The 13,913-nt window shown below is 40.4% G+C and overlaps 1 protein-coding gene across 3 annotated transcripts in view; it reads left to right on the forward strand.

Moving 5' to 3' along the window:
• The window catches only part of TTLL5 (tubulin tyrosine ligase like 5), a 136,534-nt gene extending 126,194 nt beyond the window's left edge, over positions 1-10,340 (forward strand). Inside the window, exons 33-34 of one of the 3 annotated variants that reach the window (XR_013956916.1) lie at positions 6,974-7,186; positions 8,477-10,340. Coding sequence is in view for 2 of the 3 variants with exons in the window: in XM_080618596.1 (XP_080474722.1) it covers positions 6,974-7,103 (130 nt within the window). In the remaining variant the exon portion in view is untranslated. Of the gene's footprint in view, positions 1-6,973; positions 7,555-8,476 lie in introns of those variants that run through there. The other 2 variants (XM_080618597.1, XM_080618596.1) reach the window with 2 other exon arrangements.
• The last annotated feature ends 3,573 nt before the right edge of the window (positions 10,341-13,913 follow it).

Genomic DNA, 13,913 nt, shown 5'->3' on the forward strand with positions numbered 1-13,913 from the left:
AGATTCTCATGAGTATCTATAGACATAAATCTGAAAGCTATCTTTTGGGGTTATTTGCAGTGTCTAAACAGTCAGAGTCCTATCAAAGTTCCTGAAAGTTTAACAGGATTTATTCTATTAAAGAAATACTGAGAATATCTACCTCTAGGGAACATTCTGACTTGATTTGTCACTGAAATTCAACACCTAGCTACTAGTGGGGTTGTCAGTCATTCTGAACATACAACCATTATCACATTGCTTTTTTTATTCTGTGTTACTTTGATGGTCCTTCCACGTTGCACTGATTGTTTCCTGCTTCACAGAAGTTAGCAGTTCAGTTAGTGTTAGTGAAATAGGGTGATTGTGAACTAAGAAATCAATTCTCTTTTCCAAGTCTGCTTCAGAATATAGCCTGCTGAGTAACAGCTAAGCTAAGTAGTATGTTATCCAGTTCCAGGTTGTCTTTATCAGGCTGTGTTTGATATGGTGAGTTCTGATGATGAAGGAAGGAACCTACAGGCTGCTCATTTTTCTGCTGTATATATTAATAGTGTGAGGTATATGGAGACATTTTGGTGTATTTATTCCTGTCTAGTGGCATTAGGTGAATAGTGCATGAATCCTTTTTCTCAAGAAAGTGAAGTTCTAGATTAAAAAACATTACATGTTTTTTAGCTTTTGAACAACAGGCAAGAAACATCAAGGACGCTACGTACCTACATGGGAGACCTCATAGTTAAAATTTGTTACGTTTTTTATTCTTCCTTTTTGAATACGTAAAGACAAAGCAGCAGATTTTAGGGAGAATAGAGGATGGAGGGAACTTTATGAAAATACAACAGCATAGTCCCAGGCAGATTCTCTGTTCCTGAGCTGGACTCTTGTCTGCAGGAGCCTGAAAATGTAGTTAACCCCTCAGTGCAGTTGTGGTGTGGATGCACAAGATGACAACCCCAGCTGATTTTATTTGGTTTGGTTTGTAAAGGTAACAGCAACTCTGAGTGAAATATGTCTTCTGTCTTTGTGCTTTTTTCTTTCATTTGCTGCCAACTTCTAGAGAGTTTGTGAAACTTTTATTTTAAAAGCTTCAGAAGACAGTATGCCTCTGGGATTCTGTTTTGCTATTGCAAAAATATAATATGCTAATAACCTGTATAATTACAAACAAATAGGAATCATGATTAAAGCTGGGCAAGACCAATGCCTGGCTCCAGACTTGACAGGACTTTCACCTTTTCCTACTCAGACTAACAGTGATGTAGTTTTATTGTGCTAATGTTTACATTACTAGTGTCCATATGGCTTTTCTGCTACATGTGCTGGGAGAAGAAAATAGCATTAGAGTTACTGATTAGGGGAGGTAAAAGTTAGTAATATGCTGTCTGAGTCTGACAGCAGTGAAGACCAATAAGTCATTCAAAGTCTTGCATCTCTACCTACTCTTGTTTAAAACATAACTAATTTATTTGTATTCTAGTTCTCTTGAGAATACTTCATACAGAAGGTAAATGTCAAAACTCAGTCTGAAGCTAGAGAGGAAACTCTTGAGCTAGGTGGAATAGACTTGATTTTATTCCCTGTGATTCCCAGGTTAGTTTCAGAATGATGCACAGTTGTCTGTTTATTCTGACACTCACCTGGCCCCAGTATCTGCATGAATGCCATTTCCTGAAGTTATGCCAACTCTTTGTAATAGTGTGTCATCATCTGTAAGGGCTTGAACTAGATCCTGACCTGCCAAGAGACCAGCTAAAGAATATGGGGATTAATAAGCTGATTTGGATCTGATCCACATAGAAAGCAGGCTGCTGTTCTTAGTTTTCTAGTGATTTCCTTCTTTAGGCTAAGGTGGAGAGCAGTGCCTGAACGCCATCCAAATAAGATGAATGTGCAAGCAGTGTGGTCTGGTATAGAGCAATGAATGGAGTCTGCTTGCATACAAGTGGTAGTAAGGAACACTTTTGCACTTGTTCTTCTCTGCATGTAGCACACTCCAGGGCTGGGTTTTTTTTTTTCATTTTACAGAAAATCTACAGGTAGGCTGTGTATTTCTAAGTTTTTTTATCTCCAAGGTCCTTCCTAAGAAGGTCAGGTACATCTTGTTATCAGAGACCTGAAATAAGATTTAATATTGGAGGTGCTAATCTGTGTCCGGCTGTTGTCTACCCATTGCTTCAATTAATATTATTCCTGAAATGCAGCTGCTTTTATATAAGCTTAAAGAAAGAACAGATTCTTTTAGTCCATATGTGAAAGTACAAGCTTCAAATTTGTGCTGCACCAGCAAGAAAAAAACCAAACCAACAAAACAAAAGGCAAGTAAACACAACAGGCATTCAAGCAAGACACATACGATCAATTCGTATTGTTTGCCAGAGCTAAACAAAGAAAATGCCTGATATTTGGGGATTCTTTTATAAGCCGATGTCTCTCAATTCTCTTGGAGTGTAAAGGGAGTGGGTGGGATGGGATAAGCACTGTTGCCACTGTACAGGGCCTGTGTCAGACTCCCAGCTGTTTGTTACAGTAGTGGGGAATTCCCAGCTGCCCAGTCTTGTCCAGTCTCCCTCAGCTTCTGCCAGGCTCCCCTGCAGCCTCAGAAGGCAGTAGATTGCTGAACACCAATGTATTTATTTTTATGTTGTTACCACATTCCCAAGAGGAACCTTGGCTATGATTTCAGCTGGTCTTACCACACTATCCAAATCCTTCATCAGGAGCAGCTGGGGAAAGAAATCACTACGGTTTCTGCACAGCATATTGCTGGTACGCCTCCTCCCTCCCACTAATCCTTTTAATTCCAATCTTCATTTGCCATCCTCCTGGTTTTCTGTTGTTGCTGTGACTGACTGCACAAGTGGTCTTGACTTTGAAAGGTGACCTTCAAATGAGTAACCTCTACCTCAGACTACTTTGGCTACTCAGGCACAAGATACCTTATGACACAAAAGAACAACTTTTGATGTCATCTGATTGCTTATCCCATCCCAGGAATGGAGTAACGAGGAGATCTTCCACATAAATCCTTCTAGAACCCCTGTCTGGCTGAGAAGCTCTGGATGGGTCACTGAAAGGGAACAGCAGTGGGATATCCAGCACCTTGAATCAAACTTTTCCGGTGCAGCTTCTCACCTTGCAATTCAGCCTTTGTCAACAGCAGCAGTGACATTCTGTCAGCATCTTTCTCTGTAGTACTGTCTCTATGCAGGGAAAGTGTTAATGAGAAACGGAATCTGTCCACTTTATTGTATTTTGGAAAGCAGTGAAACTTGAGGTGAATCCTACTACTGTGCCTCCCTAATTGAGAGGGCAAGGAATCCATTACAGTAGAGGATATTTGGTTTCACATTTGTTCTTAGAATTATCCTACTAAAGCCATTGTTCTTTCATGCATCATGAAAACATCCTGGATCTTCTCTTCCCTGCTGACTTCCACAGCTTCACAAAGAGGGCAAACAGGAAGTGGGGAGGGAAAGATAATTTCTTTCCCTGCTATATTTGTTGCATCTGTCCCACATCAGATAATGACAGACAAGCTGTAGTACCAGATGGACCAGAAGGGAAATGAGAAGGGTAAAGAAAGACCTCTCTTTACCCCAATTCTTGGTACTCTTTGAAGGAGCAGGGAACCATTATCCATTATGTTATGTAAACCATTATGTTTGCAATGAGTAAACATTGATGTCTCTAACCAATACCTTTAAAACAGATATGAATCATCAACAGGGCATGACTGTTCAAGTTTATCCAGTTATCAGAAAGCTATGTGTAAGTATCATTAAATCCCAGCAGAGTGTAAAACTCTGCCAAAAGCAGCATTCCAGGACCTCCTCAGGTGATGTTAAGAAGATAATATCCAATTCAACTTTCGCCTCTCAGCTAGAGCTGTGGGTCAGTGTTCACCTGTAATGATCAGAAATGACATTTATTCCTTAACTTGTGAGAGCAGCCTGCCTCTCACACTTCTAGTCAACCTTCTGCTTTTCTTTTATGAAAGGAATGAACTTTTTCCTGTTGGTACTGGTTTTGTGCCACTGAAAGGATATTCTGAGTCTCAGGACCACTGGGAAAGCAGGAGAAAGAGAAAAGGACAGTCTCTAGAAATTGGCTTCCCTTGTTGAAGAACTAGAACCCAGCTTGAATTTTAGGAGCCTTCACTTCTGACAGGCTCAAAGAAAACTCTGAAACAGGATAAGTAATGACTTCAGGCAGTTGGCATTTTTGCTTGCCTGGAGGTTGAGCATTGCTTGTTCTCAGTAGTTAGGTGATGGCGAACTGCCTGTATTTCCTTGCTGTGTTGGAAATGTCATTTCAGATCAGGTGTGCAAAGACTAGGGAGAGGTTATATAATATCTTGGCTACTTCTGTCTCACATCTGGCCCTTTGGCATTAAGCTACCCATAGACAGGATAACTTTGCCCATCCAAATTGGATTTTGTTTTAATCTGGCATTATTTTATTGATGCTAAAAATAGATGCCAAAATGTGTGTGAATAGGGTAAAAGGAGTGTCTGAAGTTATGAAATGAGATGCGGGGAAGAGCCAGAGAAGAGAGAGCCAGAACAAAACAGGGAATAGGGAGCTGAATAAGAGAAATCAGAATTAAGGTTGTCAAGTACAGAAGGGCATTAGCAGTTGGGGTGAGGAGCCCACTCAGTGTCTTGTCTGTAACATGGGGAGCAGAAAGGCTCATGCTGGCTTTCACTGCCATTCCTCCACTTGTTAATGAGGCTGCTCACTGCTCTCTTCATGCAGGGAGACTGCACTTAAATGCAGTTATGTGTACTGTTTGTGCCACCCTCCATACTCCCAAGTAAATTTTCGTGACTTGGAACTGCTGCTTTCCCCTGCCACTTTTTCCCAGTCCAGCAAGCCAACTTGAAATTGTGCCCAAAAGATGGGGGAGGGAAGGCTGGCCTTGAGTTGTCAGCTGTCCTAGCTTGCTAGTGTCAGTCACCATGGATATAAATAAACGTCATCTATTTATTGCCTGTCTTAGTTGCACTATATGTTATCAAGAGAATGTTGGGCATCAGGCTAAGATTAAAAATTCCTTCTACTCTGGGATAAAAAATATGAATTTCTAGGATTATCAGAGCTTTTCAGGGAGGAAGGAAGTTCCTGTTTTCAACACTAAATTCAGGAGTCTTTGACATGCTTCTCAGTTCTGTCACAGACTTGCTGTGGGTATGATGAAACAGCCCAAACTAGCTCTAAAAAAATGTTAGCATGGGTTCCTGACCTAGTACTGCTCTGTCTCATTCCTGCAGCTTGGAAGCAGGGTAGATTAGGTGCTGCTGTCTGACCAAGGCTGTGTATATCTGTGTTGGGAAAGTCTATATGGCACTGAATTTTAGTGTGCAGGTATCCCGTAGAAGAGTTTATATAACTCCAGTGATTTGCCTGTGACTGGGAATCGTATCTGTAAAATAGAGGTAATAATTTTCTTCCCCCTATGAAACTGTTCTAAGTACAAAAGTGTTGTAGTTTTTGAGGTGCAGTCATGGATGACAAAATAGTATGTAAACATGTGGACAGATATACAGGCAGATACTTCAACATCTCCTGGCAGGCAGAGAATAAAGGAGATTCCTTCTGTTGTATGTGGTGGTTCACTTACAATGACTCATATCACAAGGGCAAATCAACCCTTAAAGCTGGCTGCTGTAGGCAATGAGGGTTTTTTCTGTCCACTCTACTCAACCAGAACTTCAGCCTGCTCAACCAGAAGGAGGTGGAATGCTCACCAGTAGTTTTGAAGTGACAAAACTTCATAGAATTATATACATGAATATTTATGAAATTATTGAATTGGCCATGAGTTGCACTCATGGTAGGAACCTACATATTTACTTGTAGACATAGAAATGCCCCTCTCTGTGTTGAGACATCAAGGTAGTCATACAAGAGGAAATCGCACAAAGTGATTTTAATTCAGTTTGTGAGAAAAGACAAACACTGAACTGTGCGTTTCTGTAGGAAAAGGAAGGCTCAAAAGTCTCTTCAAAACAGGAAGATGAGGTTGAAGTTGGCTTTCTTTCTCATGTGCCTTTGTTTCCTTAATTTTAGCATCTTGCCAAGGGATAGATTTCTGGACTAGTATATCCTATCTTAGTATACATGCCTGACAGTTTGGTTCCCATTTCAGGTTCCAGACTTTCTGTGCAGTGACATAGCTGGCAATCATGCTTTCTAAACATCTTTCCAGATCCTCTGTGCTATGTGATGTTTGGCTCTATGCTGGGCTTTCAAGGAGAATGTATTTAATAAACACCTCTCAACAAATGACTCTGTCATTTAGAAGCAAGCTGATGTGCTAGATACACAAGACAAGCTTTACCTACTACATTAGCTGTAAAATGCAAACTGTCCAAAATAAACATGGTACATTTCAAAGTTGTTTAGATTTTTCTTTTTAAGGGACTAAGGTTTTTCAAGTAAAGAAGTGAAGATGATGTTGACTTTTCCCCATAACCTGTCTAAGTAGGAAAATGTCACAGTATGTAGAATTAAAATGTATCTATATAATAATGGGAAGAAATTTTATTTTCCTTGCCCACATTTCATTTATTTTAAAGATCAGCCTTTTCACACCCCCATCTCTCCTGCACCAAGGTCCTCAGCATATTTTGGAGTGGGAAAATAGATTCCGTGTAAGCAAAGAAGTAAAAGACACAGAGACAAAGCCTGCTGATATGGGAGAAGGATGTAGAGCTACAGGAAGAGCCTGTGAAGAGATGAGTCACATGACTCAGAGGCAAAGAGTGAAGAAGGCATTCTAGGGCTTGAAAGCAATGCCAAGAGTACTTTTCACACAGTAGCTTATTCAGTTAGGTTTTATCATACTGATCTGCAATCTCATCTATTACCATAGAGAAAGGTTGTGTGATAGGAAGACACAGATTTCTGTTGATGGCTGAGATTTCCAGAGCAGTGCACAAAACAGCCCCCCGTGATTATTCAGAATCTTTGCTTTGTGTTTTTTTTCCAGCCTCTGCTCGAAGAGGAGGACTAACACTGAACACCAGGTGAGGAATCCAGGGGGTTGCTTCAAGTATGGGGCAAAGGAAGAAGCAGCAGTGACTTCATACCACCACCCTTCCACACCCAGGAAAGAGTGAAGAGGAGGCCCTGGTGAGAGGACAACCCACAGAGGAGAGCATCTGAATGTCTGTAGAAGATGGTGATACATCTGCGAGCTGAGGTGAATGACTGCCTCTGAGAGCTTCTGCTGCTGAGTCGTGGGGCCCCTTCCTCTCACCTCTTCCTGATCACTAACTGCGAGATCTTTCTATGAGACAGAGATCCTCCAGCTGTCTGTATTGTTCTTCCTAAGATCCAAGTTTGAACATAAAATCTCATTTGCTCAGCCACTTCCGTCTGTCCTAGTTTGGTAACGGCCAAGATCCTCTGCTGTCATCACATGGCAACAGCAGAGAAAAATATTAGAACATATGACTGGAGACATCCGTGTTGGTTGCCATCTTAAATTTTGGCACACAGCCATGGAAGTGATTGGTTTGAATCAAATAATTTCATTTGTTTGTTTTGGTTATAATTTCGGTTATTAATTCACACCTCCAAAATATTTGCTGTCATTATATTAGACAGGATTTTAAATCTGTCTTTATGCTTCATTGGTGGATGCTTATGTTCTGCGTGGCTTATTTTTGTGGTTTGATTTCTGTTTTGTTTCGGCTTTATAAACTTTTTTAATTGGCTGATATTTTCAGACCCAAGATTGAACCCTAGGGCCCAGGTGGCTCCTATCACTTGCAGTAGTGGCTTGGTGGAGGACTCCAGTTAAAATTTGCTTGCGTTAGAAAACAGCAGCAGCTGGAAAATGTATTGGAGAGAAGTTCCACCCATCCTTAAAACGAACAGGAAGCAGCTTCAGCTCTGGCTCTTTGTTGGTGCCAGGTTACAGGAAAACTCAGTGTTTTGCAGCTTCTGCCTTGTCAAACAGCAAGTGGTATGATTGTAATTTTCAAAGGGTGTAGAATCTCCTGTTGTTTGTATCGGGGCCCTCAGAGATGGGATTCTAACAGTTTGATCTGTTTTCTCACTCTACAGCTTCCCTGTCATTTTTAGCCTGCATAGTCAGTGTACTTAGAGTGGGTTGGCACGTAGATATTGTGGCTGACAGAAGAAACAGTGTTACAGGAGAAAAGTGTTTTCTGTTAAAATGATTGTGTTCATGTTCACTCTTGGGTTGTGCATATTTTCTGTCATCCAGGACCAGATAAATTGTGAGAAGATTAAATAATTATGTTCATACTCCATTAGTTTCACTATTGTTTGCTCCAGGCATAAATTCATAGGACAGAACATGCATTTTTCTATTTCTGCTCCAGTCATGCATATGACAGACACTGAATACTTCATTTGTCCAAAATGCAGTTCTCTGATGTAGCTGCTCCCTTTCTTACTCCATTGGTTTATCTTTAATTTGCTAGACAATCACGTTCCTCCTCACTTTCTCTGTGTTTTTCAGCTGCGTTTTTCAAGAATCTCCACAGCACTTGTTTGCTGCCTGTGTGACCATCACAAAGCATCAGTGACCAACAGATCTGTAAAATCTTGTGAAGTTACTTTCAGATCATGTCCCTTCTGTCTGTAATCATTGAATTCCATTAATGGAATGCTCTTGAGATAGATGATTCTACTTGTGCATCAAGTTGTTGGCTCACGATTAGTGAAAAGTTAGTTGCAGAAGTTGTTACTTCAAACTTCTGCACAACCTGAGCAGCTGTGGGTTTCAAGACCTTGGGTCTGACTTCTCACAGCCTATATGTGGTATTGGCTACAGCCTCCAGCTCTGTTCCAGAACTGTCGATGGGGCCATTTCCCTCTAAGATTTAGCTTCAGTGAGGAATAGATTCCATTCCTTTCTTCCTCCTAGGGGGATCTGGGTTATCCTTATTCTACTGGGTTTTATGTGCAGGATTAAGTAGCTGTAGAATATACATCCTTGTGGAACTCTCATCTCTGTTTTTGTTCTCTAGTTTCTTCATTCAGGTTGTCACAGCCACCACTGAAAACTATAGAGAGATTTGGAGGATAGAGATTTAAATTCACAGCCCAGGAAAGGTGATTGTCTTAATAGGATAATGGTTAGAAACAGTATGCTTACATCTTTGTTTGGCAAATTACTGGTTTGTGCTAGCTTATTATGAACACAGGTTACTTGTTTTGTCAGCTTTGCCAGTCTCCCACCCACTCATTTTGGGATAGATTTGTACTCAGCTATAGCCAGCCTGTTTTCTGAACTTTGCGTTGCATGTTGGATGTAGCCAGCACCACGTCTGTAACTGTGATGACTGCGTACCAGTGTATCAGACATCTTGCCTCTAAGATTTTTGAAGTATTTGGAGAAATGCACATTGTGGTCTAAGACCCTCATGTTTAAGGGATGAATTTTGTCAGCTCCAGGAGCAGTGAAATCTTGCACCCTTTGTCCCTGGAAAAATTTTCTTCTGCTTCCAACAAATAAAAAAAAAAAAAACAACCCCAAAAAACCCCGACACCCCCCCCCAAAAAAAAAAAAAAAAACAAAACAAAACCAAAACAGGGATCTCAAGATGGGTCCTTTACCTCAAGCCAAACACCTAGATGCTGAACTGTTCAGCTTCAGGATGTTTTAGGGCAGCCAGAGCATCAGGGGAAATAGCAGTATTCCTTTGCCTTGTGTATCTGCTGATCCCAGCTCTGCGCACAAATGCTGTTCCCTTGGGAGCATGTGTAATAGAGAATCAGGAAAAAATCCTGTGATTCAGCCTCAGGTTTTTTCCATCTCAGCCTGGCATCCATGTATGTCTTTGTGCATGGTGGGTATGGTGTACTGAAGGATAACATACATATTTTGTCTCATTGTAGCTGCTACCTCCATGTCTGTCCCTTTTCAAAAGAGACTGGTTCAGTTAAGAGATTTAATGGGGAGGCATAGAACTGTTTCCTGGATGTCTTAGAGAGAAGGCATTTTACAGGAATGTAAAGTGTTTTCTAGTGCAAGGGAGGAAAAGAGATTAGCGAATCATTTTGGATTTATAATAGATGCATATGAGGAGAGTACAATTATATATGTGCTTCTCAAGTGGGGATTAGTTTATCTCTGCTTTTATGAGATTTACTTCCCTATATTTTATCAGTGAGTTTCATTGAAAGTGCCTTTGTTCACTGTGAGAAAATTACCAAAAGAAAGTTCCAACATCTGTCATCATCTACTTTAGTGCTGAGACTGGACAATGTAAGCACGGGGTCCCCCTCTTCTCTCCTGCTCAGTGATGCTTGTATCACTTCTACGTTAAGGAGTCTGTTCCAATGATAGAGAATCAGTCTTGTCAGTCTTGAGAGGAGTAAGGTCCACATCAGAGTCCTGGAGGCTGAGGTAATGCAGAGTTCATACAAGCGTTTTGTGTTGTGTTCGAGTGATCAGTGTACCACAACATAAAAATTAAGGGAGGATACTAGATTTTATCCTCTCCAGAAGCAGCTGACTTGTTCTCAGTACATGAAGTATCAAGTTCACTTTTACATGGTTCCTTTTGGCCTTTAAAACAGCCTCACAAGTCGTGTGAGTGCCATCAGTGGGACATCATATTATGACACTAGGCAGACTACTTAGTCTTGGATGCCAACAAGAAATACTGAAATTTCTATTCTCAAGACAAGATATGCTTTTAGACAATCATTGTTTGTTGGAAATGCTCCTCATTATGATGCCTGGAAGGTCAACACATATCTCTGATGCTGGTTCCACACTGTGGCAAGAGGCTTTGGTATCAAGACCTTTGTTTACTAGTAGGAATCTTTAATGCTGTGCCTCTTCCTCATACTGGAATATGGATAATCTCCATGTGCATGGAGTTGAATGGCTGGCAGTGCTGGATCATTCCTCTTCTTTACCTCTGAAGGAGATCATTGACTTATAGATGAGTTTACAGAACAGGCTGGATTCTCAGTTTGCATTCTTTCAGGCCTGTATCTTTTACTAATACAACAGTTCCAGTCATTCTGGATTATTTGCTGGAAACAAAAGTGGTCTGGTTCCTGACTTATTTTTGTTAAGGTTTACTTGATTAAACTGCCAAAGACTCTTTTTCCTTAGTCAATCCTACGTTTGCTGCTTATAATCCTGGACTCAGTGTTTGAATCTGGATGGGTTATTTGCTGGTGTTTAAATAGTTGGATTTTTTTAGTTGCAGTAACTGGCTGGTTGAGCCTCTTCCTACTGTTTCCTTTCTGGACACATTATTCTGTGGATCTGTCTTAAGTTTCTTTCAAAAGAAACTTCTGGACTTTATTTAAACCTGAGACTTGATGTCCTTCTTTCTAGAGCCTCATGTTTCTAGAGCTAGGACATCCTTGTTTATGCCAAACATCAGGAGGACCATATTTTATCTTGACAGAACTGGGTCAGTCAAACAGTCCTTGAGATAGGTGGATAGAGCACAAAACATTCATAGTTCTCTTCATGCAGAAAGTGGTTAATTGGAAAAGAGGTGGGTAAGGAGGACTGTAAGGGAGAAGGTGAAAAAGAAGTAATTGTTCACAGTTGTGCCCACTAGAAGTAGGAGCATCAAATGAAACTAACAGAGATCAGATTCAAAGAAAAAAAGAAAAGGAGTGTGTGATTTTTTCTTTTTTTTTTCCACAGTGTGTAGTTGCCCTGTGGAACTCGGTGTCAGTTTATTGTGGATACAAAAAAGTGTAAAAGTGGTTTGAAAAGAGAAGTAGACAAATCCATGAAAAGTTAATTACTAGGGCATATTAAATATTAAAATTAAAAAACAAGCAGGGAATTTCTAAGACTTTTCAAGTGGCTGTTCTGGGGAAGTGGCACAATGGGCTTTTCCAAATTTTAGCTTGTCTGTCAGACATGCTGTTGACCACTGTCAGAGAGGTGAGATAGATGGTGGTGTAGTCTGAATGTTTTATTTTGACGCTTGCAGTACAGCCTGATAGAACAGCCAAGGCAAAGCTGCCTTCCATGGCAGCGGCATGTTCCACCAGAATTCACTCTGTGGTGTTTGGTTCTCTAAGAAAAGTCTGCATTGCTAACATCTGCCAAGTTGTCACATGCAGTTTATCCACACTTCCACCTGAGTGGGCACTACATATTGCAGAGGCTTTCAGAATGGTGAAGCTCTTACAAGAGCATAAGTGACACCATAATTCACCTCTAGATAGGGGGGATTTGGAGGGAAAGTAGATTGTGTATGGAAGTAATCCATAATATGATGTTTGTAAATGGTTAATCACTTAAATATGAAAAATGCTACTAACTGAAACTCTTAAATTATCTTATTCACTTCTCGTCATCTTTGTCTTCTGAAGTGCTTAAGTGCAGAGAACCTTCCTGGTGAGTGTGCACAACCACAGCACATCCAAAAAGAACTATGGTACCTGGGAACTTCTTTTTTCCCACTTTAGAATGCTACTGTCCTCTTCCAAAGAATGAGATTAAGTTTTCCTTTTCCTTTTGCCTTAGAGATGAGTAGTTGGAAACACAAGCTGATCTACAAAATTATTGAATTCTGAGTTTTTGAAATAGCCTCCCTGTGCAGTTTTAACACAGAGGATAAACTCCACTGAACTAAAGGTGACAAACAAGACACCAAGTCTGTCCTGAGGAGTCTGCTCTGTCTGTTACCTTACCAAAGAAGGATTTTACTGGCCCTCATTGAAAAAGCATTTCCAATTTAAAGGAAAGACTCACCGATCACTGTGGAGACTCTGGTGTGAAGCGTTTGCCAGTGTTATTCAGTGAATCATAGTATTTCCCTGGCGGGAAGAGTAGACTTAACAGGGCCTCTTCTCTACAAGTCCATGCCTGCAGTGCAAAAAATGAGCTATTGTTTTCAAAGGAGTGGCTTCTTTATCTGACCTATCAGACAAAAAAAGATAGAATTTGCCTTAAAAAAATTGATGCAATTGTTAAGAATTTGGGGGCTATTAAAAATATATCTCTTATTACCAGAATTTTTATTATTTGTTTGGGGCAGGTGGAAGAGGTGCTGTTATCTCTAAAAGCAATTTCAGCATTATACTTGGCCTTTTGCTTAGTGGTGTTCCAGGATGTGCAATAGAAGATAACCCCAGAACATTAGTTCAGTTTGGTGTCCCTGCAAGAGAATTTTAGAAAATCTCATTTCACCATATTTATAGCATTGGTAAAGTGTAGTCTCCTTTCCCCAGACTAAGAGGAGACACGTTACTGTAGTCAGTGTGGTTAGGTTCAAAAGGCATACAATCTCAAAAAACAAGTGTTCTGTGGTTATCGATCTGGTCTATGTCTTAAGTCAGGAATGGATCTTTGAAAAGTTCCTCTACTGCCAGGTCCAAATGTTTGACTGTCGTCACCCCCTCATTCTACTATAAAATTTGGGCATTTTTCTGAGATTGGGGAAGGAAAACAACAAGGGATTTTCCCCACTGTTTTCAGTGATTGCTATATAGGATTCATCTCATGTTTTTCAAGTGGTTTTGCTTTATTTGCATGACCTTCTTAAAAGGTCGTGCTGTGTTAGATATATGTAATACACATAGGATGTCTGTGTCATTCTCAAGGTATGCAGATGGACAGCTGTCAGTCTTCTGGGAGGGCATATAAAACTGTAAACATCCCATTAGTGCCACTATTTACAGTGCTCACACTTCCAGTTGCCTGATGCTTCCCTCCATTAAAATCAGGATTGTCTTCCCTCCTGAAAGTGTGTTTTCTCCACTATTTCTAATTCTAGAAATTCATTGTGGAATACATTTTGTCTATAATATCATCTGGGAATATTTTTTTTTTCTTATCCATAGACCCACGAAACTTGTCTCCATATGTCTACTGAAACTTTCTTAAGGAAAAATATCTACGAATAAACTTGGTGGCTCTTCCTGCTAAATTGTGGCTTTGCAAGTTTTGTAGATCTTTTGAATGA

Source organism: Psittacula echo, assembly GCF_963264785.1.
Source record: "Psittacula echo genome assembly, chromosome: 5".
Lineage (NCBI taxonomy): Eukaryota > Metazoa > Chordata > Aves > Psittaciformes > Psittacidae > Psittacula > Psittacula echo.